The following is a 26,608-nucleotide window of genomic DNA, read 5'->3' on the forward strand; positions in this document are numbered from 1 at the left end:
TCCTTTGCTCGTCTCGTTGCAGAGCTACTAGGAAGGGGCTGGGTTGGCAGTGGCAGTGGTGGAGTAAGTGGTCCTCCGTACTGCCCTCTGTGTCGCAAGAGCTTCACGCGTGCCTGGTCCCTTCAGCGTCACATGGCCGACACTCACTTCTACGTGCCGCAGAGCTTCGAATGTGATGTTTGTGGCCGTTCATACCGCTCGCGCAACAGCCTTGTGAGTCACAAGTCACAGTATCATGGTGGCACCTCTGGTAGCAGGGCTTCCTTGTCCAAGGAAGCAGTTTCATCTAGTGACAATGATAATGTTTCAATCAAAGGAGAAAAACATGTTAGAGGAGAAAGTGAATGAATCTCTTGAAATTTATTATATTGAATGTGTCAGCTGATCATTGCCTGGGGGCGTGAAAGTAGATTTTATACCCAGTGTAGTGCTTGTCTTCAGGAATTTTTAGATTGTAGATGTGAATTCGTATTGGATACTCATAATTTTACAGTTCATGTTCTGGTACCTTAAGAAATAAATTGAAACTCAAGAAATGATTCATTGCGCTTGACATGATGTCAGTTTTCAATATCTTTGTATTAAGATGAGCTGAATGGAGTATGTAGCACACACGAGAGTGATGAAAATTGCAGAAAACCCCCTGAACCTGAAGGGAAGAAACCACTAGGGAGACTGAGGCGTAAGTGGGAGGATAATATTGAAAAGAAAAATAGGGTGTGATGATGTGGATAGGGACTACTGGCAGGCTCTTGTAAACATAGTAATGAATCTTTGGTTTCCATAGAAGGTAGATAATTTTTTGACACACGAATAGACAAGTTATTTAGTTTCTCAAGATGGACTTCACTTCATGGAGTTAGTTGCTTGTAACAAGAGAGAGAAACTTATATTGTTGCATGTCAGCAATACATTCCCTTGTTATTAAACAACCTCTAAACTAGTCACAGATAAATATCTATTTGCTGACATACTTTATCCATACTGAAATATTCAGAAGAAACTAACTTTAAAAAATTGTCTCGACAAAAATAATGGTATCAAAACTTTTAATTGTTGCTTCTGTTTTGCCAATGCCTTCATTAAGGCTGGCAATAGCAGTCTTTTTACAGAAATATAAAATTAAAGAAATTATAGCAAATGTGGCGAGCATCCACTTTTATCAATCCACTCGTTTGTTGCAGTCTGGAAAACATAAACATCAAGAAAATTTGTCATTGTAACTCATGTTACTCCTTTATTTGCCCTGGTATAATTTCTTTTACATGTAGCTGAAGGAGAAGCTTCATTTTTTTGATTGAAGATTTTGTATGCACTTCACCAATATTTCTATGATAGGGGCTGAACCTATATATGCCCTATTACCAATTTAAACCTGTTTTTAAAATGTAAATTCTCTGGTTTAAAACATATTCTTGTTAGAAAAATACTTCTTTGAATGTAGCATTTTGTTCAATCATTTGTCTCTGTTTTCATTTATTGCATTTACCAATCTTGTAAATGTAATAATCAGCACAAATGACAGTGTACCGAGGCATAAATTATGTTTCCTTGTACTTGGTTTAACACACTTTACATCTTAAAATATTTGAAATAAAAATTACAGGGCTTAATGAGCTCTGTATTTTATATAACATCACCAGTTATTTGTATGAGGTATTTTTTTAATTATTGCTTTCAATTGAGGCATCATTTGGTGAGAGTGGGGAATCTGAAGTGCAAATGCAGTTTGCTTCCATACCCTCTTCCATGATTATGTCATGTTAAACTTTAGTTTCACTGGCATAATTACTATAAACTAAAAAATTAGACCTTTTAAAATAAGTAGCACTGAGTATTTATAAATAGGTTTAATATTAGCATTACATCTGAAAACATAACTGTAAAGAAAACAAAGGGGATGACTGAACATTTACAAACTAGAGGGCATGCTTCTTTTCTTAAATTTTGTGGCATTTGAATCGCATGATTTGGCAGGTATTGTGTACATCAACATTCATATATCAACAAACTATTGATAACAAAATATGTGCAGCTTCAGGCAGCATTGTCTTTGAAATGGAAGCAGATGTGCTGGAAATATAAAATCACCCTAACTGGATTTTGTGTCATTGTGAAATTTACCTCAGAAGAAATCAGTTTATTACAAGAAGTCTATATTTTTAAACACTGCTTGCAAGTATGAGGTAACAGTAATGAAAATTTAATAATTATTACTGTGTAAATATATCAGTACTCTGTAGATACACTGGTTTCAACTTAGTTGACTTTCCTCAGAAAAAGTTGAATTGGCTTTGATTTTTATACATTTACGTTACATTTACAATATTCTGTATATCTTCTGATATGTACGGTGTGTGGTTATTGAATTTTCTGCCAGTAACAGTGATATGTTTCATAATTTGTTTTTATGTTAATGGAATACTGGAATAACCTTTTGACTAGCAGTTTGATTTCTTGTGCCATTTATTCTCTTTTAAGGTATTATTTACATTTTTCACAGTTGTAAGAAACATTTGATCTCCAACATATCATCTGATTTATCAAAAGAATTAATTAGAATTACACACACGCTTTTTAGTACTAAGTTTCCCATTTTTCATCAAGTTACCATGTCTGCAGCAGTTTGGGAATGACCAGCTTTTATCTATTTCATAAATGGAAAACGCAGATGGTTAAATCTGAAATAGTTGCATCAAATGACCTAACATGACATTCTAAAACCAAACAGATGTAAGTAAAATGCACAGTAGTTAACATCAAAGTTACATGTGTATTATCAAGCAGTTGAGGTACCACAATTCTACAGTTTCACTCACTTTGTAATTAAAACCAGTGTGTTTACCTATTGAGGCGTTCTTTAAACACCTGACAGCAAGTATGTTAAGGCAATATTCTTGCAAACATTTGACGCAGGAGTTATGGAAGAAAAACAATTCAGCCATAGATGCTGATAATGTGAGGAATATTATTGTTTTTTACTCAAGTCACTATGCTGTGCTGAATGAGACTGAAGTGTGTGAAATGAGATGATAGTAATGTTTGTGAGGAATGTTTCATACCGATTTAATTTGCAGAAAGTACAAAATCATATAGGTGTACTTGAGTTGTATGAAATATATTTCATATTGTGTGTATCATGTAAGAGCAACAGGTGATAGATATCTGATACCATAGTTGGTCTTTAGGAACCATGGACATGTTGCTGTAAATATTCTAGCAGGTAGTCTTCCACACAGTCCCATCCATATAATTCATTTACAGATGAATGAATTTTTTTTTTTTACATTGCAACTGCAACATCAAATGTTGACAATACTCAAAATAGCAGGCTTATATTCTCAGGAATATTGACGAATTGCAGTATTATTTGTCAGGTTGTCATGTTTTATTTTGATATTGTACCCCTATTGATGATAATGGAGCTGAAAGAACTTCAGTGGAGATAATGGTTTAGTGTTAGTGTTGGCAGATTAAGTGTTGAGCTTTTGTTCTGTGGTGATATTGGCCCAGTCAGAGAGTCTGGCTGGTAGTGTTATGACTGTGGTAATGAGATATGTGGATTCACATATATTCATGAAGACTCAGAGGAATGCAGAATAAATAAATTCTCTGCATTGTATGAAAGATCTGATTCATGTGTTAGGTAATTTATCGTAATTGTTTAGGTTGTGTATTGTTAGGTTGTGCATACTTTCTGAACTGTTATGCCTGTATTGTAATGTAAGTTACTGTGGATTGGTGTTACAGAAATCAATACTGCATAAGAACTGTATAAACTGATTAGAGAGACTCTTTTTCATGCAAATTATATTACTTTATTTTTTCTTGTTCTGATTTTGGAAAATTTATACCTGAAGTATAAATTATTTTTTTTATTTATGATCTACTTTTAATGATGTAATAAATATATTTGTTTGAATAGTGTAGTTTCCATTGCTATTTTCTGGTTTCAGTATTCTCTCCCCCAAACCCAAATTTGGATTGTATAATTCTGCTGTTCCTTGCTGAGTCATTGCTCCTCACCTGTTACTTCTTACTTCAGTAACTGCTAGGCTGTAGTAACTTACAGATATTTAGAACATTATATGTACATACATGAGTTATTCATTTCTGTTGAATGCAATGTAGTGTGTAGTATTTAATTAAAAGTTTTTAATGTATTTTTTTTTTAATTTTAAAATTTTCCAATGGAGAAAGTGTCGGCGAAAATATTGCAGTTCTTCGGTGCCAGGAAAAGGAAGAGTTTTGTGGAATAGACTCAATGCTAGACAAGGAATGCATGAATAACGTTTTCAGTACGGAAGAGAAATTCAATGACTTTGACACCTGCTTTGAAGAAATTTACCTGAAGCTTTCAGGGCACTTCACTATTCATGCAGGATGTAAGACAGATCAGGTCAATCAGCCAAAATCTGTTAAAGGTATAACCACGAAGAACTACAATTATACAAAGTATTATGCTTCCATACTGTAAAACAAGAATGTGATGGAATAGGTGGTGTCAAAAAGTGGTTCTTGGTGAATTTATTGTTTTGTAATTTATGGTTTTGATCAGACATGGTTAACTTGTATGGTTAACATGGCTACACAGTCAAAACAACCATTATCTGACTGCAGAAAAGCTTTTTATGCATCTTCTGTTGTCACTATGCAAGGCTTGCTTAGAAGTAGGTTGCACTTTGAAGCTCATCTGTAAAATAAGGTAAGTTGTAAAATGCATGGGAAAAATGGGCTGTGATTTCATGTCATATTCAGCTACTGTTCTGCAATGATGCTATGGTGTTTAGTCCAACAATGAAATAAGAAAATTGGTTCTTTTCCTTATATCATGCTTCACCTTGTTTAGTGTATTATTTACAATTTATATAATGTGGGTTGATTGCATATGAAAGAATTTAATCTTATGTGGAAATGGAGCTTATGCTCCAGCCATAAATTTCAGTCCTTGTTTAAAAAATTGTTTACCATGTGTGTTTGAAAATAGAGGTAAATGATCATGCTTTCTTTAGTATATATTTGTCATTTGACTTCTGTTTGTGGGGTTTCATTACCTGATGTTTCACTACCAAAATTTCATAAAAAGAGGTGAAATTAGTTCTTGTGCTTAAACATCATGCCATGAAGATGTGTTGGGGTTAGAGGTGTAACTCTGCATGTTCCATGCCTTGACACAGGTGTGTGGCTGCTTTATGCTCTGGAAAAGAGCCTGTTGCAAATTGAATCTCTAGCCATCCATCCTGCCATCAGTCTCTTTTTATTGGACTCTTTCAGTGTTCTCCATTTTCATAAAAATTAAATAAATACTAGCATTAGAGAAAGTAAAAGGTTTCTGCTGTAACACCATGCGTATTATTATTTCTTTGAGATTTATACATTGTCTAATTGTTTGTAATTAGAACCACAACATTTTAGAAGTTTGTTTTACTGATCACAACCTTGGACCCAGGTTTCATTCTTCAGAAAATGGAAGTAAACGCAACTACAAAAATATTTTTGGTTTTAATTAAATATACTTTGATAAAGTCCAACAGAATAATTGTACAAATAGTTGCATACTTTTCAGTGATTTCTTGTGATACAGCATTTCAAGACCCTACAGTGAATGGTGTTGGTTGTCCTTGCACCTAACATGTTTGTATCATAGTCATTTTGCTCATGAGAGAAAGTTAAAAAGTACAAAGGTGTGAAGTCTTCTGTTGCATGGAGTTCATACCATGTTTTATGAGTATTGTCCTTTGTAATCGAATTAGGACAGGCATGTAGCTTGCTCTTATGTTCCATAGAAACTGAAAGCTTAAGGTTAGGCTTTGTCTACATTTCTTGATTGCTTATACTGTTCTGTATCCCAAATTGTGTGATACATGTGAAATGAACAAGTAGTTCTGTATGGCCATATAGAAGTAATAAAATTTGGCATTTAAGAAGAAAAATAAGTTATTTCTTAATGGTAGGATTGTGACTAGTGATTATCACTGTAAAGACTCAGGCATATCTTTGCCTTCATAATTAATATTTTATACTGCTGCTTTTGAATGACTTCTGACAAACATCTGTAAACCCCCTTTTTGACCATCCAATTAATGGGGTCTTGTACATCAGACAGCAACAGAATTTTTCTTTTCTCTTGGTTGCAGCCATGCATGCAGCTGATATCCCTTCCACTGTTCAGGATGTAGATGTAAACAAGGATGGAAGGGGATCCTTTACCCTACCAGAAGGACTAGACACGTCAAAACAAGCAGTTTACAATGTACAACAAGGTGTAGAAGGTCATGTTTGGGAGCAAAGAGGCACTTTTTGCAGTTTTCGTAATTCAAGTAACACACTGGTAATTGGTGGAGGGGGCACTTTACAACAGCCATACTGCAATATCTGTAGAAAATCATTTTCTCGTGTCTGGTCATTACAAAGGCATATTGATGACATTCATGGAACCAGTGCAGGGAGACAATTTATTTGTAGCATTTGCCAACGAGTGTACAGTTCAAGAAGTAGCCTCATTTCACATAAATCTCAATTCCATGCATTGCTGAAGAACAGAAATAAGTCTGTGATTAATTAGTACAAACTGTTATGTTATGCTTGTTGTGATACATGTGTTTTATTAATTTTATAAGAACACCGTTAATACCATACTAATTCTAGAGGAAGTTACCCTTACTCAAAAATATGAATACAACCTGGAATGAAATTATTCAGATGAAAGAGTAAAGTTTGTTATGTTGAACGATGATGTAACATGTGCATATTTAAGCAATAACATCATTACTGTTACAGAACAACTTATGGGCACTAACTCAGTAATGAAGGATATGTCCAAAGACAGTCTATCTGTAACCGATTAAACGCTGCAGTATAAAGTAATATTATGCCAAGAAGTAATAATGTCCACCATATTAATGAATCAGCTTGTAACAGTCTTGACAGGAAGGTTGACATTTTTCCACTTGGCAACATGTATGTTTTGTAGACTGTGAAGCTGAAGAAAGACATCTCCCAGTGGAGCTAGAAGTAGTATTTCTGTTTATTTCCTAGTACTGTTGATGTGATTACTGGCATCGCATATACACAGTTAATTGTATTATTTTGTTCTTGAACATGCTTGAGGAGGTGTGTGTGTGTGTGTGTGTGTATGTATGTATGTGTGTGTGTGTGTGTATATATATATATATATATATATATATAGAGTTTACTTAAATAGGCCTGTATCTTACGATGTTGGAGATATGAAATCCATCAGTTATATTTATTGCTTTTCTAACACACATTACATGTCTACATGGGCATAATATATGAAAAAGATAAGTTTTGTGTAATTCCATGGTCATTACTAACTATGCTTCATGTATCCGCATCCTGATACAGTACATTTTCTAGACGACAACGGCTGCGAAGTGAACTGTAGTGTGGGCTACCCTGGCTGAATGTCTGTTTTATTTGATAGTGTTAAATGAGTTAGCATTGTAGTTAGACATTAAATTTGATATTAATGTAGATCACAAACATATCTTCATATTTTGCATTAAATCTCTTTTATGTTATTATATTATAAACATGGTATTGGTTTGATAGTTTCAGGTTATGTTCAGTAACTTTCAGGTTATAGATGTCTATATGACATAAATTATGCACAGAAATATTATCATTCATTTGTAGCAGAAAATAATGACCAGTTACTCTCAACTTATTTGAAAAAAAATTATGATATGTTAGGGATTCAAATTGGAAGTCTGCCATCTAGCAGAAACAGTGTAGCTAGGCATTTTCTGACACAGACATAGGATTGACATTGCAGTTGTATTACCATCTGTTGTGTGCTGAAGGTTCGTGACCAATTCATCTTGCCCTATCATGATTCTGCAGTTGCGAAGTGATCTCCTGTACTGCTGACAAGAAGACATCCCATTTCATAATTTAGTTAGAATACATGCATTCACTTGCTGGTGAATTAATATTTGGATAAAATTTCATAAATAAGGAGTTTCATAATGACATTGTTCTTCTGGGTTATGGTACCATGTAGACTCATTGGTAGATGCATTTGTTTCAGAGAAACATACTGTCTTCATCTTCAGGGCTGAAGATGGAGACAGTGTACTTCTCCAAAGCTTGGCATCTACCAATATGTCTGGTACCAAAAACCAGAAGATCATTGCCAACCTCACCACTGTGAAAACCTCATCTCAGAAAGAGCGTCATTTCTCCTCTTCACCAGATATTAAGGCTATCATAAATGTGAAGCTGCGGACTAAATTCATTCAGTTTAAGACAGAAACCAATAGTGGGATCTTGTAAACATGGTAATTAACCTTAAGATTTAATAAAAGGTGGGGAATTTTTTGATTAGCTGAGTGACTATTAGCATCTTAAGAAGGATTGTACTTAATGGTATTAGATTGATGCTAATTTATATAATTAGTATCTCGTATTGAGACTTCCTGCCATTATCATTAGCATTGTTGTAGATATATATAATACAAATGGGAACAAAAGGCCTGAAATTTCCAGATCCGCTTTGAGCAGAATATTTGGACACCTAAGAATTCTAGGAGAATGATACCGGTTTACTAGTTTGTCAATATAAGTGTGTTCAGAAATACTTTGTAAAAATTGCCGTGTTTGCTGTGGTCTATAGGTTTCTCTGAAACACTTCACAATTCTTGAACTAAATGACAATAGTTTGTTATTTAGGAATGATAACTACCTTTTGTGGAGAAATTGAGTTTCATTTTTAAATTTCTTTAGGATCTATATAAGCTATACAATTTGCTCATTGCTATTTTAAAAGCACTGCACTACGCCACTGTGGCAGGCCGGGAACTAATTAACCTCCCGTTGTTGGTTCTCTGTTGCTAGGTGGTGGTGTGCGGTCCCGTTCATTTCCCCCCGGTCGGTCTGCCCTGATGACGATGTCATCGTCCAGGCGTGTGGGTCACGGTGGGTGGGGAGGCGAGGGTTCCGGGCGACCCAGCAAGGGCAGTCTGCAGTGTCCACATTGTGACAAGTGTTTGCTGAACAGAGATACTCTTGCCAGACATGTGTTGCATATGCATCAGGAACCACTGTATGCTTCCAAGTGCACACTTTGCAACCGCGAGTACCGAACCAGGAATAGTTTGATGGTGCATATGAGTCGCTACCATAGGAAGAGGGACACTGCTTCTAGCTTGGCCAGTGCTATGTCATCAGCTTGGGAAGGGAGAGGAAATATGGAAGGAGGGGAAACAAATTAACCTTTTCCTGGGGCTTGCAAGATAGTTGTGCATGAGACAGAAATGGAAGGAACCACCTTGTTTATAATAATGTCGGTAGGTGTTCAAATAAGCTAAAAATGCAAATCTTGATTAACTCTTGCTCATAGAATTTTACATTTCTTCATTTTCATGACGTGTTCCTTAATCCTTAAATGTGTTCATTAATTTACACAGCCTTTGCACTTATCATTGCTGTTGTCATGTGTACATATACAGGTAGATGCACTTGTCATTCCATGTGAAATCCTCTTTCTTCATGTGTTTAACTCTTAAATAACTTCACATTATATACTCAACATACCTAGCTGCATCTATTTCACTTCTTGTTAAATTAATAAACATTTGGACATACTTCTGAAATTCTTTAAATTGTAGTGTGTGCGTGCACATGCATACACTTGTGCACATGTGTGTTTGTAATTGAGTGACATTGTATGGTCACAGTGTATGACTGAGCTTTCAACCGTAATTGAAAGAAATGGAGAGAAGTGCCATGGTACAGCACCATTGGGGCACGTTCATTGTTGTATTCATTTGTACTGATGTTTCAAATCACAGTAATGGATTTGATAAATGTGAATATTCCTCTGCATCTGAATATATTATAAACGTGTTTGTTATATGAGGTGACTAAAACAGGTAGAATGATGGTTTATTTGGTCATAAGATTAAAACAGTTCTTACGTCTATAAATGTGATTTTTATAACAGTTCTCATAGAGATAGATGGTATGAGAGATGCATATAGGATTTTAGTCACAAAACCTGAAGGGAGGAGAAACCACATAGAGGATCTAGGTATAGGTGGGGGGATAATTAAAATACCTTAAAGAGATGGTATATTAGGGCATGGAGTGCATTCATTTGGCTCAGAATAGGAATTGTATTGGTCTCGTGCAAATGTGATAACAAACCTTCTGTTCTGTAAAGGGAAAGGAATTTCTTGACCAACTGAGCAAGTATTAGCATCCCAAAAAAGGGTTCCACTTATTTTAATACTAACTTGCGAAATACAGACACACTACATGGTACAACAGCCTGGAAGGCCGCAATATTCATACTAGTTGGTGTGGAAACTTGAAATCTCAATTTTTTTTATTTTTATTAAATATTTACTGAAAATTAAATATTTAATGTTGTTAGTGACAAAGTTTGTGTGGGCCACACATTGAGAACCCTTGACTAATAGTTTGCAGCATTAAAATCCTGTCTTGGTCTGTGAAAAAATTACTGTTCGATACTCACTTCATATAGTTTCCTGCAAGCACGTGATTTATTCAAGTGTAGTAATATTATTTTAGAAGTCTATAATTGGGTTGTAAAAATGTACAAGTATTTGCATTATTAATCATTCAAACTTCCATTATTGAGAGAGCATGATATCTGAAATGAGTTTTAGTGTTTCCAGTCTGAAACACTGGGATGGTTGTGACTGAGTTACTAGTTGAATACTAATGTAAATTGGGCTTATGAAATTTCTCTGTTCTTATAATTCATGATTATTTTTGCCATTGGAGGGTATAAGTTTACAGCATGCTGTCATTTAAACACTGTATGAATATTTTTGCCTCAACGGTTTTCCACATATATTAGGAGGTTTTGAGGGTTAGTGATTTGGAAAGTTTCACAGCACCATATTTATTATTCAGCTACTTTAATTTTGGTATGAGTATTCTGCATAGTGAGTTTATTCATACAGCCGTACCTTTGAACCGGGAGAAGAGGTCAAGAGATTTGAAAGTAAATCAGTCCCTAATACTCGTTATTCTCTCTCTCTCCCTGGTCCCTAGGTGGTGTGGCTGTACCAATGTGGTTGCCAATGCGAGAGAAAATCCAAAATGAGCTGCGTTTGGAAGCAGAAAGGGGATTCGTATGCGAGGAATGTGGGAAGGTTCTTCGCAGTGCGATCACTCTCAAGAGGCATGTTCTTGATCTGCATCGCGAGCAGACAGAACGTTTTTGGTGCAGTGTTTGCCGCAAATGTTACCGTACAAAGAATAGCCTTGTTGTTCACTTGTGTAAATACCATCATAAGAATAAGACACCAGCAGTGATTCCCTTCTCAGTGACCCAGTATCAGAATTAATCCTCTTATAATTTTCATATGAAGTTCCTGATAACTTAAAGGATGACCACCAAAGAATTGTTTTTTTTTAAACTAATACAGTGCTTTGATGTTCATTACACTGTCTTGTATCTAATACTAAGGTAAGAGTAGTTTCTTCCATTTTTGTCTGTTGCAATACCAAATATGAAGTAACTAATAATCCAGTTTAATAATAACAAAGATTAAATTAGTGACGTGTAAGTGATTTTGATGTTAGCATGTTCAGTTGTATATATGAAAAAGGTATCTATTGTTGCTTTCATAGCACCCAGTTACTACATCACAGGTTAGAGTTCTGTAATTCATTTTGATAATTTGAGATCATGAATTAATTTATAATTTTAAGAACACCAATTTTACTTCTTGGTGTTTGGGTCCATTTGTTTACATAAATTTTCTTCTATGTACTTGGACATTTAAGGTTTAACATTAAAAATTGTAGGTTATTTGTGATATTACGAGTCAGGACAAAGAAATGTTACTCTTTCAGTGCATATAGATTTGTTTTATTGAATCTTAATACAGTTTGTTTGGCTTATTTGTTATACATAAATGAAAGTAACTCATAATTGCTGATCATGTTAGAGCATCCAGTGAAAGTGTTGAGATATATGGCCATGATAGGAGAACTTATATTTGAAAATAGATGCATTATGATTCTTATGATTCTTAAATTTATGTGCCACAGCTTGTGCTTCAAAGACGATCTATATGTAAGGAGCAGTATCAGATAATCTACAGATTTATTGGTACAAGTCTTACAGAGAATAGAGAAGAAGATCGGTGTTACTGAGATGAAAAAAAATATTTGGATAGCATACTGTTAAATAACATTAATGTATTAGGTTCGTTTACAGGTGTGAATGACTGTGTAAAGCTGGGAAGAAGTTTAAAAACTAAAGGCTAATTATAGAAAATTTTGTAATTATGTGCGGTTAGGGTATTGCAATTTTTTAGTTTCTGCTTGCCCATTTATGGATCTGAATCCTATCCACTGCATCAATATTGAGAGTGTGTTTATGTAACTGCTAATATTTTACTCAGGCTTATTATTTCTGGATTCTGTCAGTTTCTCATCTCCCAAGTGTTTAATTAAATCAGCTGATTTTAATCACATACTGGATGTCAGTTGTGAGATGAGAACATTGGCAATATTTATGAAACTGATGGTGAAATTGTTATTATTGTATTGTATGATTTTTTTTGGCTCTGAAATTCTGCATTTCTCACTGGTATGAAAAGAACCTACTTAATTTTTCCACAAGTAACAGCCGTTCTTTTATAAATAGGTTTTGGTAGAATTAGGCGAGGTGAGATTTGAGGTTTTTGCAGTGATGATTATGAAGATAGCTGTCTTTTGGAACATATAACACCATGTTGTCTGGTAGATATTGGTCACCTTGGTGATGGAGGCAGTAAGCTCCTCTGAAACATTATTTAATATCCACCAGTTTATACAGAGCTGCATCCCAGAATACAGCCATCTTCAGAATTTGACTACTTCATACAATTTCATATCAGAATGACATGGACCATATGGCCAAGTCACATTAATAAAAGGCCAGAAGGATTATTCTTAAGATTGCAAGTAGTATAATAAGTTCACTGGATTGAAAAATATTTTGAAGACTGGAAGTGATTAAGCTTTAAGTCTTGTCAAATTTTAGGCTGTATATTCAGATAAGTTTTTCTGGGTATCGCTGTTAGCAGTAATGTTATATGCCCTTGATTTGTATTACATGGTAAGAGTATTCCTTCCCTTCTTATTAAAATAACAAGTGGTAGTTGAAAGATGTTTAAAATTTGAAAGGTAGAGTAGACATTTTTGCATTTTTTCATAGTTCTTGCTATGTTTTAATGGAATGTTCTCAAATATTATTTATTACACTGTTACTCCAAAAGGACTTTGTACTTCAAAGCATTTAGATAGAGCTGGAAATATGTGCAAATGTGAAAGGTGTTTTAAGTGAAACTGGAATGTGTGCACTTAAAATGTGACAAGGACTTAACTGTAAAGTGTATTTTATTAACCTAAACCTAATTGATAGCTGAATATGTAACTACAGAACAAATATAGTTGCTGCCACATGCCAGAGAGTAAAAAATCTGTGTTTTGACATTGTGTTTATGTTACTCTATTGGTCAGATACTGTTTTGTCTTCCGATGAAGTGATGAATGAATAGGTGGAGGGTAAAGTCAGGAATTTCAGTCTGATATTAACAGTTGTATAGTGCAAATGTAGGAAGTTTAATCAGGATTATGGAAACCCGTTTTAGTGCTTCTGTAACTTATATCTATTGAATATATGGTTAGGTGTCTGTATTATTAGATTCCAGATTTTATTTGACCCATTTGTATATGCCTATATTTTATTGTCCTTGGTACTGTTATGAAGTATGCACAGCACACCATTGCATAGTAACTGCAATGCCTAGTGTTGTGAAACAGTATGAGATTGGTTCTTAGAGAAAGAAAGAGGATAAGTCTTAAAATAGTAAGCACAATCATATTCATCATAAATTATTAATAGTGGTTCATCTTTTCAGAGAGTTTTAATCTTATTAAATGCCACAAACATTTTCTTAAAAAATGAGCTTTGAATTATGAAGTTGCTTACGTAGCCGCAGTCCTCGGATAGCTATGAGATTAAATGATAATGGTCCGTATGAAGTCCCATGAGTTGCAAATGAATTTCACTATGAATTATTAATGAGATTTACAGTGAAAGTAGTGCACAAATCTGAACAATTTTTATACTTTTATATTATTTTTAAATTAACTAACTTAGAAGCATTAAGATATGGTATTTTTCATGATATGTTTAGCTTGTTGATATCTATCTAATACTCCCATGAATTGGCTATGATGACCATTCTTGGCCCATGCCAAGTCTTGACAAGTCCATTTCTGATGTGAGGCACCCATGAGTCATACCCAGTAATAGGTTAATTATGAAGGCGACATACAATGTAACATGTGCTCCAAACCATGGTGTGGCTTGGTATATTTAATGTTCTCATAGTTTTACCTTGGCAGAGGTGAAGACTTTAGTCTGTGAGCAGAAAATTACACAGATCTGACTGGGGTTTGGACCCAGAACTCTTTCAATGAGTGTCTAATGTCTTACTCTGAAAGTACCAGGCCCCATTTTTCATATTACCTTGTTTTGAAAATAATAATAAAGATGTTATACTACTGCATTCGTGATGAGATTGATCAGGTTGTTAAAAACCAGCCTAAGTACTGATTTTTCTGAATGTATTTTCGTTTGTAATAGGGTTGTTTTGTATGTCTGAAGGATGAGTTGAATTATGTAGAGTAGCTAGAATGTAAGAGACTAATATACGTTGTGTATTTACTGATTCTGGCAGTTTTAGCATAGCTTTAATATTGTACAGTTTTCTAATTTTATTTTATAAGCATAAAATTGTCTGTCTGATGTATACATAATTATATTGTAGATCTATAGTTTGCAAGTAAAGTACTGAAGTTTTATACAGCACATTGTTTCTTATTTAATTAAAACTGAAGTGAAATTAAGTAATGAAAATTGGCAGGTGAAATTGTGTAAAACTTATATTATTCATGTGTGGGCAGGCTTGAACAAAGACTATACACTAATGAAGATTTTCAGATTTTGAATGGCATTTTCATTATGACATAATTATGTCATGTGGATTGAACTTGTAGAAACAAGTCGTATTTTAACACTTTGAGGTCCATTAATGTATTAGTTTGTTCTAGTCAGTCTTTCCTTTGAGGCTCTGAGGGACTGAGGAAAACAATGAAAAACCTCAGTTAGGATAGTTGGTCTCAGGACTGAGATTTGAATCTGGACTGCCCAAATCTGAAGCAGGAGTGCTTATTGCTTAGCTGTGATGTTTGATCTGTATTTATATTGTAATCATAGTGGTAATTGAAGTGATTACATAAAGACTTTAATAAATTTCCTCTAAGAATATGATTTCATTATAACAGAATCTGGATGCTTGGAATAGTTAGAAGACAATATGCGGAACAAAGATATGGTTTACATGACAGGATGAATGGAATGGAGCCAAGTAAACTGTTCATACTACTCACTGAATTTGTAGTTACATAAATATATGTAACCGAATTGCCTTCTTTATAAAATGTAACAGCCCAACCCAAACACACATAGAAAACCTACTGGTTCCCTAATTGGAGATTGTCTCTCTTGTCGTCAGGTTATGTGGCAGGAGACGAGTTTCGTTGCGAGCCGTGTGGGAAAAATCTGACCTCTCTTCAGAGGTTACGACGCCACATTCAGAATGTTCATATCCATCCAACTAAGACACCTGTGTGCAACATTTGTAACAAGGTTTATAGCACACTGAACAGTCTTCGCAATCACAAGAGTATTTACCACAGAGCTAGCAAATGTCGGAGAACTGATGCAACAATGAGGACATTGGATTTTGAAAGGAAAATGCAATAAACAAAACATAAGGGGTCACAGGTTGAATGGAAAAAAATGTTTTAAACGAGACAAAGTATGAAGATCCAATATATATGAGTTTCTCTGTTTTGTATGATATTACTGGAGAGAAACACACTTTGAAAATGAAATTACCATTGCAGTCTTACACAAAGGAAAAGATGTGGATATTATAAAGTGTAGAAATGCCTGTAGTTTTTATCTGCCAGGGAAGGCTGATCATGCTGTGTGCAATCCAACAGTATTTATTTCATTAAATATTGTACCGAACAGTGTGGTCAAGATTTTGAAAGTAATTGCTGCAGCTCACTATATTTCACACAGCATGACTCTCTCTGAAGCTAACACCAATATTGAAGACCTGGAATAGTACTTTTCTTGTCATGACATGGTATGTACAAAAGAGAAAGAAGACTTTCTAAATCTTGATGTGATGGGTATACCATGTGTTCCACAGTGATGCCATTAGAAAGAAGGAAATTAACAAATTAGGTATATTTGACATTGTCTTGTATTGTGATATTTATGTAAGTTTTCCCATTTTCATGACTTGTCTATGTGATGTTTAACAAGGTCGTAACCAAAATTGCATCTTGTATATTAGAATTTTTTTTAGTGATCTATTTTGAAGAGTTCTGATGATGGTCTAATCAAATCCAGTTCTTTATTGGTGAAGTAGTTTCAGAATCAGCAAAGATATGTACTGATAAAAGGGAAGTTTTCTATGCTGCTTTAAAAATTGGTACACAGTGCTTGTTTATTTTGAGGTTTGTTATAGATCAGGGTATTTTAAATTGAATTCAGCAGTTGACTGATGTAACAGTTAATTTCAGCTGTATTTGCAGTTTATGTATTTTATGTTGAACTATGGGAGGGTAGGTTTTTGGATTGTGGTCTCGCTATCTAGTCTTGTATTTGACTACCACTGTTTCAGACAAATAAGTTCTTATGGAATGTTTGTAACTTCCTACAAGACCACACAGTGTCATACTCAAACAATCCAGATTTTCACCATATAAACTTCAAATCCTATATGGGAAGGGAACTTTAACTTAAAATATGTAAACTGAAAGACAGTTACTTTCTTCCATTTTTAGCACAGTATAAGTTTGTATTTCAAATAATGATACCCAAAGGTTAATATTTGATAACAGGAAATATTAAATGCACATGACTTGTGTATTGGAAGTCTTAAAACCTTCCCTGTATGAAGAAGCTAGTAGTACCACAGTGCATAATTCCTCTTTTGGTGGAAGTGGAAGGAGTTAAAATGGTTACAGAATGAAAGTGTTTTTTTAAGACTTTTCTTTATCTGTGTCAGAATTTGGAGCAATGGGTTTATAAACTGTCAAGTCCTGTTTCTCGCAGACCTCAAATTTCTGTTACTGGAAGTGACAGAAAAGTCTTATACATAGTAATAGGTAGTTATATATATATATATATATATATATATATATATATATTTTGTGTGTGTGAAATATTTAATGGTAAATTCTTGCCTGTAGTTTTATAAAAGTACCCACATAGTGGAATTTTAGCCATCAGAAACATACAGTAGAAAATGCACAGTTAATTGAATCTGGTGTGTCTTGCTCATATGCAGTGTCGAGTTTGTGACTGCTGAATTTCATGAGGCTAATTTAAAAAAATAAAGGTACTAAACGACATTCAATGCAGAATTTGAAGAGTTTATATATTAGCACCTGTTATTATGCAGCACTGCACCTATGTTATCTAAGTAGGCATCTTCATTACAATGGAGAATCCACAAATGAAAACACAGTACATGATCTGGCCTGAGGTCACCTGATTTAATACCATCTTTATTTCTTCCTTTTGGCTTACGTGTAGAGTTGTTTGTGGGTCTGCTGAGCAGAGAACTCAAATGCCACATCAGCATAGCTGTTGCTACTGTTAACCAGAGTTGTTGAGCCATGTGTTGGATGAATTTGTGTATCGACTGGACATATGTTGCATCACTAAAGGAGCCCATGTGGAAATATAAAAAGTCTTTGAGATAAACCTAATTTCTGTGTCTTATGTTGTTCAGGTTGATCATTAAATGGTAGTCTCATAAAATCTTGTAGTCACTAACTGGACACTGTACATAGTGCAGTTCTTTACTTGGACAAAGTGGCTAGAGTGTGAAACTAACCACTGCCTCCAATTGGTTTCAAGGCTAATAAAGTTTTTAACTCTACCCCTTTGGCTTAGTACCTAAACACGTGAGCATATTGAGGGCATCATGCCAGAAGGACATGTGCAAAATATGGTTGATGTACAGGCTATTGAATTCATACACCTATTTTGTTTGACAAATATGTTCAGTGTTTTGACACCCAAATATAACTTTGTATCCCTGTGTCTTGCAGCATAGCACTGCGCCTTTCTGGAGTGACATAATCCCAGTTAGTTAGACCAAATATCTCTGATTGTGCAAATATGCTGATGTGCCCTTCTGGCATGGTGCCCTGGAAATTTACATTTTGCCTCTTCCATAACCTCATAGTATGAATAACTCTGATATTAATGTAGTTACAAGCCAGGCTTTACATTATGATGATATATTTAGCACATTGTGCTATTGTTGTTATCTTATTTTAATTTTAGTTAATTTTTTATAACTTTTCATGTTTATTGTTTGTAGATGTAGTCTTTAATTTCCTTTACTTACCATACATAGATATACATTTAATAAATAAATAAAATAAATAAATCCGTGGCGTAACAGCTCCAGAGAGCCAAAGCCGACTAACTTGACTGCTGGCCTCACGTTCACATGCCTAAGCAGAGGTGAACGATCATCCAACCAGATATAGGGTGACGTGTGGTCAGCACGACGAACCCCCAGCCATTGCTAGCTTTCCTGACCGGATTACGCTACCCATTGTAGCTCCCCAATTTCCTCACAATGCTGGGTTGGCACCGGTCCCGTACACTGGTCGAAAGCTCATGAGAAAATTTCTTCTCCCCCGAGACTCGAACCAGCGCGCATTCCGTATTGCTGGTCCGAAGCATGATGCCTCAGACCGCGCGGCTACGGTGCAGGACATACATTTAATATGATCTCATAAAGCTGTGTGTAGGATCTGAATGGTTTTCAATGCTTTTATACTGGCAGTTCTGTATGGAGAGACTTGATATAAGTTTAGAGTGACTGAAACTAAGTAAAGAAGTTATTTATCAGCTACATATTACAATAAAATTAACAACTTTATTTTTGTTTTGGAGGAGCCTGTTCTAAATTTTGGCAGGAAACGCTTATCTTTAGTGATATTTTTCATTGTAATTCTCTCTGTCCTTCAGGTTGTTACTGGTATAGTACCTTAATTTCTATCTCCTTTGTAATTCATTTTGTAATAATCTTCCATCCCAGTTGATGCTACATTCATTTCTGCACTTGGTATTGGCAAAAAATAACACTTCAATAGCAGAGTTCAAAGGATCAACACTGAAGAATTTATATTCTGCATGTTCTAATTTTTCTGATAAGATTCTTAGCAGTTTCATAGAGGATAAATTTACACATAGGAGATAGTTCCTTCTTGCTTACTAATACGTGGCTTAAACTGGCATATGAACATGTGAAAGGAATCTTTCAAATGATGATAGTATATTCTTGTGACAAGTTGCCATATTTTTTTAAAGTAGTATTTCTTGGAAAAGTTATATACAGAATGTTACTTTGCACCTATGTGCATATTTATTGCGGGGATGGGCCAAGGTTTTGTATTGGGATACACAAGAAATAGTTCACACTTTATGTATGTTTATGTTTTCTTTCTTGCTTTGTAGGATTCTCATGCTCGGAACAGTGAAAATACTTGGTGAGAGTTTTTTTTTAAATATAGTATTACATTTGCGTGCAATGACTATCAGAAGTTTATTGTTATTACTATTGCTATATTTTTATTGTTTTGAAGCTTAGTTTTTTTTATGAGTTATATGATTGCGAGGTAACAACTCTACACTTCTGTGAGAAAACTTTTAAATAAACCATAGAAATTAAACTAATTTTACGTGAAGTTTTTCAATAGACTGAAAGTTTGCCTTTGAAAGAATGTAAGTTGTATCTTCCCAAGAAATGGTCATAATGCTAACAGGTTTTTTTTTGGGGGGGGGGGGGGGGGGGTTGGCAAACATTATTTTATATGTATACAGTAAACACTTTTCAGCAAGCTGGTTTATACATTTCTCTTCAAGAAATTGCCAGTTTGGATAAAATTACCGTTTTTGCCGTAGTTCTACATTCTTTTGTCTTTTTAACTTTTTCCATATTTGTTTGTCTCATTCTTATATTTTTTATTTATTTCATATTATTTACTTATGTGTTTAATGCTGTTAAGATTTTTTTTCCAGATTTCCAAATTTATGATAATATTTAAAATTGCTCACAAGATACTGAAACTTTGAGATAGAGATTCAACTTTTCAAATTTATTTCTATTTTAATTATATTCCTGTAGATTATACATAAATAAATTTGTGTCTGAAAAGTGCTGTGACCCACCAGATCTGTAATTTCTTCTTTTTGTGTATTGAAATATAAAATTTGTGAATTTGTATGTGTAGTCTTTTTGTGTAGTACATCCTTTAAGCCTTTATTTCATATCATTGAACTTGGATAAATTATATGTAATAATCATAAGTATTAATTATCTTCATGAATATTAATCCAAGTATGTAACTAAAATTGGTCATTAAATAATTATCAGTCTTATGGCACACAAGAATGCCAATTTGTGACACTCTGGACCAACATCTTTCGGTAGTGAATCATGGACAATATGAAGAAGTTATAAGAGAAGGTTAATGCTATCAGAAATGTGTTTCATGAAGAGGGCTGTGGGATACAACCTTTGAGACTAAAAAGAAATGAAATTATGGCAACAAACAAATAACAGAATTATAGGAAGAATTTAGAAGGAATTGGAAAAAAAAAGTTGATGGTATGATTTTGAGAAGCTTTTAAAATGTAAACTAAATGGAAAGAAATATTTGGGAAGACTGAAGTGATGGAAGAATTCTGTTTATAATTGTAGGAGGTTTCAATATGTCTATTACTGTAAAGGACGAATAACGATGATGAACAGGCAGTTGGGATGAAATGGATGTGATTGTAGTGAATGTAATTTGTGATTGTTAAGTGCACATGAAGTTTGTTGGAATTATGGCTCATTATGTCAGGAAAATACATTGCAATAATGAATGAAATCTTGTGTTGTAACACAGCCCAAGTGTATCATATCTAATATAGTCTCAAGGACATACCTTTGCATTAGTACATCGCAGTGAAACTTGTTGATCGCAACATGACATTATTTAGGTTCATTAAGTATTGTCTGTATTGAGTTGTATTCAGCAACTTTTGTAGTGAATCTTTGTGAGATTTGAGGTTACTTCATGGTGGTAAAGATGCTGATGTTTGTCTTGTAGGTTGTAATGCTGTGCTGCCATATAGGTAGATACCAACATTTTGGAGGAACATCCTAATTCTATTTTCAGAACTTAAGTGAAGATGGCATTATGTTCCCCTGAAACATTGGTATCTACCTACAAGCCTACATGGTGTTGCAAGCAAGAAGACCAACAGTGATATGCATGTTTTCATATACAGCGTGGGAGTGGGTGAAGTAATTGATTTCAGGAACATCCACAATTTTTGTGCTCTGTCGCTGCCATGCCATTCATTAATTTCTTGAAACAGAACCAGAAAATAAAGTTGAAACTTCTAAATAGGAAGGGCAAAGTTCAGCTTTCTCAATCTCAGGAACTACAGCTGTATGAAAGCCTCAGTTGATTCAAATCTTCAGTTATCTTAAACAAACCTCTGTCCTTAACATTTATCATATAGGAATATGGGATTTAAACCATTATACTGTGTTGCTATTAGTGGACTTACATGCTATTTGAAGTTATTGCACTGTTAAATAACAAATAAATTGCACTTACGAAGTTAACTATGGAAAATATGCTTTCACAGGAATGCTACCAAAATGATTTACTGTGATGTATGGAGAAAAGTCTTAAATTTATATACTTTTGTGTTACAGTGACATGTTCCAGTATTTCAAGTATCACATATTTGGCATATATGTGTACTGTTATTAATCCTTTTAAACTAGAAAGTGATACAAAGACCAGTTGGTTAATGCTGTTTAAGGAAATTATCACTGTTTATTTGGAACTATAAGAAAACTATAAATATACTTTGAGATAAATTGAGAGTTATTGAATGTTAAAGTAAGTGCTACCTATAGTTACCACTGTGGCTTAAAATGTCAAGTCACGCTGAAGTAGTTTTGATTGTCTTAGATTTTAGAAGAAACGGTGTTGGCATTTTATTATAACTCCAGTTGCTGTTCAGCAAGTAGATCAGACACCCACAAGGCTGATCCTCTTTCTCCCATCCATGTAGTTACACTAACTTTATTAACTGATTTATGATTTACTGTTGTTTTCAGAAAGGGTTTTGAGTGGGAGATAATACAGAGTGTTCCATTTAAAATGCAACACTATCTACAGCAGTATTTGTGAACTTTGCTGACATCAGCATAAGACAAAAGAGTTGTCCTGTAGTTTTTATTTGTTAGGAGGAACTTACAGAACAACTTTGCAGCAGGCAGTGTATATGTTCATTACCTTGTTGAAGACAAGCATCCACCTGAAATTTTGTTACCAGTCGGTATATTGTTGTCTTATTCAGTACTCCTTTGTTAGGATATAGATTTTTAAATGGTTCACAAACAGTGGCAGATAATTTTGGTATGAAATAATGTTAAAGAGTGAATACATTCTGTTTGTGAATATACCATGTTTGCAATTGGACATCATTTGTGCAACTGGTGTGCATGGCAGTGTGACAACCAAGATGATCTTGACCCTTAGTGTCATGGGATGTTGCAAGAGTCTATTACAGTGGATTGGACCTGCATCTAATTTAATTTTGTACTGTAGTACGTGATTGTTTTTTGGTTGCATTTTAAAAGGTACACTCTGTACTTTCTTAGGACCTCTTACTGAATGGTGATATTAGAACTTTTAAGACTTCTGGATTAGGATAGGACAGGAACAAAGAGGGCATGGTCTGCCAAATGTAACTTCTCTGTGAAGATGTATTATAAGAATATAACTTTTTTTAGCCCTGTCCCAAGTTGTGAAACTGAAAGAATAGCCAGCCAATTTTATTGTGTGTTAATCTTCTCAGATAGCAAGGCAGTTATTCATTTAGCAGAATGTCCAATTTTCTGTAGTTTTTTTTGCATAAGTTTTTTGATGAATATAGTTATATTAATGAAGGGAAAATCATGAACTGGGTTTCAGTAAGTTTATATTATTGTTTTTGAACATATTTCATTGTCTCATACAGAACCAGCATTTTCAAATGGTTACACAATGATATGAAGCTGTCAGACATACTTCTATATTAATAGTAACACAAATTCTATCAGATGTTATTTTAATTCTAGTATAATTCCTGAATTTATGAGCATAAATTTAGTCTGTAGCTCAGTTTTTACAGAGACTTAAAAAAATTACTTGAAATTAATAAACGTTTCTGACTTTATGACTGAAAAATATGAAATCTATGTAGCAGTAAATGTGGTAACACTGTTAATTCTGTCAAGTGGCTCAACACCTTGTTTTATTTACTCCCTTTCAAATGATTATCATGGAAAAATTTCTTCCACATGCCAGATCTAGGTTCAATATCTGGTCAAAATGTTTAGTTTTTCACAAGTAAACTGTACAGATTCTTATTTTTGGTTTTTTGAATATGATACTTATTTCCTCACTTCTCTCCATTATGAATTGTCATTACGAAATAATCTCATTAGTATCATGAAACATATCCATTTGTCAATTAAGCACTCAGCTGAAAGTCCACATATGTCATTAAATTACAGTTTTATTTAAATAATACATAGGTGGCTGGCAAGTTACATACATCTCCATGAGAAGTTATGTTAGGGATGGACTATAATGCGTGCTCTTTGTATCTCTCTCTGTTCTCGGTGCGGAAGAAGGTCCAAGTGGTCAGGTGCTTTTCTTTCTACCCTCATCGCGCTTCCCACATGTGGATGCAGCAGCAGAATCTGCCCACTGCTGTGATGTTTGTGGCAAGATGTTAAGTACCAGGCTTACCTTAAAGAGACACAAAGAACAGCAACACCTCCAACCACTTCATAGTGCTGTGTGTACTGTGTGTAACAAAGTGTTTCGGACCATGAACTCACTAAATAATCATAGAAGCATTTACCATCGGAGAGCAAAAGGGGTTATAAAATTATGAAAAATCTAAGATACAGCATGTGGTACTTTATCAAAGATAATTTTCTCTATATAATCGGTAATAATTCAATATTAAACTTAATAGTTTCACTGAGGAAGAAGGTAAAAGTAGTGTGTGTTTTGTTAGCAGAAATTGAATTATCCCATTTATTGGAGATGGTAGTCAGCTATGGGACATTAATAGATTTGGGGATTCTACAGAGGTGAAAATGTAGAGTTGATAGTAGTCTTGCAGGTTATGATGTTGTGTAGTTCTGTAGATGGTTGCAGACCTTTTGGAGGATCCTAACCTAACCTTCATGACATTTTACATGTTTCGTGAACTTAACCAGCATGAACAGGACAGTGGTAGGATGGTTAGTTGGAAAGTTGGTTAAACCAGAGTTATATTCTTTGCTTGTAGAAGCAATCAAACAAAAGTAATAAAAGTGTGGTATAAAGTGAAAAATTAACCATTGGTATTTACAAAGCATAACAATTATTTCAATTATTTATCAATTACATATATACCATATCTCACTCTTTTTCATTTCTCACTCATTTTTAGAAAATGTGAGTGTACAGTATTAAAATAAAATTAAACAGCACTAATCACAAAACTTTCAAAATGTTGTACACTGGTGGCAACTTAGCTTGTCATCTCGGGTGTTGTGTCATGTAGTCTGGTAGAAGTTTACTGAGTCTACCAGACTACACAGTATAACAGTCCAGCACACAGGCATCTTGCATTGAGACTTAGATTTTCTACACCAACTAAAATACAAGACACTTTTTTTATTTTGTGGTCACTAGAAGTCCTGGGCATCCCATTCTTTCAGTTACTCTATTACCTCAGGTCTTCAGCATTTAACTTCCTAATTTTTTTAAGCCATTTGTCACTAAACTACATTAAAATTAACATGGAAATGAATTGAAATAAAAATAAAATTAGTAGCATAAACTGTAAGTCAAGTTCTGAACATTTGAGGCTCTCAGAGCAGTGAATATGTCATTAGTCATCTGGGTTATACTGTGGTAGATACCAGTGTTGTGGACGAACATACTCCCACTATCTTCTGCCCTGGAGATGTAGGCAGTATGTTACTCTGAAACCTTGGTGTCTACTCAGAAGACCAACATAAAGGTTAGAAATTAGAATTATAAATATAACAAGGTATACTGTTCAGTAAAGGATTAGTAGTAGTGGATATGCATATAAATGATCTTTTTACTGGAAGAACCTTTGTTATGCAGAAATATATATTATTGTGGGGGACAAAATTTGATAAATATTATTTATTAAAAATTAAGATGATTATTATATTGGGAGAAATTAAGTAAAAACTACTATAAATTTTAAGTGAAAGTGATGCTGGTGAAGAGATAACCCATACATTTGTTGTCTGTGAAACTTGGCATTGTGACAGGTTACAAATAGAGTAAAATTTAAATGTAACGTAATTATACGGGCCAAGAAGTTTCCTTGTTCAAAGAAGTCTTGGGCAATCAGCTGCATCAGGTCATCACTGTGAAAGCTGTAGATCAGACTTTTGTAATTGTCTGTGTACAAAATTTACAAATTCTAAAGTACCAATATGGTTCTTGTTTGGGAATTAAGTTTTGGTAAATATATTTTGGTGACATGCACAATTATTATTATTTTTCTGTAGGTCAGAATTTGTTCAGCGAGGAATTTTGCTGTAATAGGACAATATTTGAATGCAGAATGCCAGTTTATTAAGAATGATATATTGGTTCTGTAGACAGATATATGAATATGGCATGAAGGTGTTAACAAATTCTACATTAAACTTTCTGTTCTCTTGTTGAATGTGTAATCTTCTTGGTTTATACCAGAAGACTGACATTACTGTAGTTTTTGAAAAGAAGCAATGACTCTTTGGTTCTTACTATAAGAAATGCATGAGAAGGTTGAAGCTAATGAGGCCATGTTAAATAATAATGCTTAAAATTTTGTACCATTTTGTATAGTTTGTGCGTCATCTTGATTTTCCAGAACCTGTTATACAGTGTAAATCTTACATAGTAAACAAAATACAGTTTTGCTGTCAGATTCTGTATAGTAATTAATTGATAAGTGTGTGGTGTACTGTACTAGAATAAATATACGTATTAGGTCAAATTTGAACCAGAATTACAGTCTTCAGGATTATTGAATTTGTACCACAAAATGTTTTAAAAATAGCAGAAGCTGGTCAATTAGAATGACATTAAAATAATTATGGCATGACCTTCATTGTGGAAGAGGCTGGAAGCATATTGAATAAGCAGTCATGGTAAGCCAACAAAGGATGATATGATCTTGAACTTTGGGGTTAAGCAGCAACTAACAACTTTTCACTGTAAAGTACTCTTTGTTACAAAACTTGTACAGAGTCCTCACAATTGGGTGGATTCTTTGGTGACTATATGTACCACCTGCTTCAACATAATGTATTTATGGGTTTTGTATATTTCTTAGAGTGAACAGCCATTATTTCCTTGGCACTAATCA

The 26,608-nt window shown here is 34.2% G+C and overlaps 1 protein-coding gene across 15 annotated transcripts in view; it reads left to right on the plus strand.

Moving 5' to 3' along the window:
- br (broad-complex core protein) overlaps positions 1–26,608 on the plus strand; it is a 54,928-nt gene that overhangs the window by 10,443 nt on the left and 17,877 nt on the right. For 6 of the 15 annotated variants that reach the window (XM_022083829.2, XM_022083828.2, XM_022083826.2 and 3 more), the window contains exon 6: positions 6,138–7,125. The exons of 3 other annotated variants lie outside the window; for them this stretch is intronic. In XM_022083829.2, coding sequence (XP_021939521.1) covers positions 6,138–6,565 — 428 coding nt within the window. In that variant the 3' untranslated portion in view covers positions 6,566–7,125. Of the gene's footprint in view, positions 1–22; positions 6,000–6,137; positions 7,126–8,859; positions 9,312–11,046; positions 14,867–15,572; positions 18,024–23,846; positions 26,249–26,608 lie in introns of those variants that run through there. 6 more of the 15 variants (XR_002546519.2, XM_022083832.2, XM_022083834.1 and 3 more) reach the window with 6 other exon arrangements.

The sequence above is a fragment of the Zootermopsis nevadensis genome, unplaced genomic scaffold, assembly GCF_977971745.1.
Source record: "Zootermopsis nevadensis isolate Lab colony 2312 unplaced genomic scaffold, Znev_1.0 Znev_ptg000009l, whole genome shotgun sequence".
Classification (NCBI taxonomy): Eukaryota; Metazoa; Arthropoda; class Insecta; order Blattodea; family Termopsidae; genus Zootermopsis; species Zootermopsis nevadensis.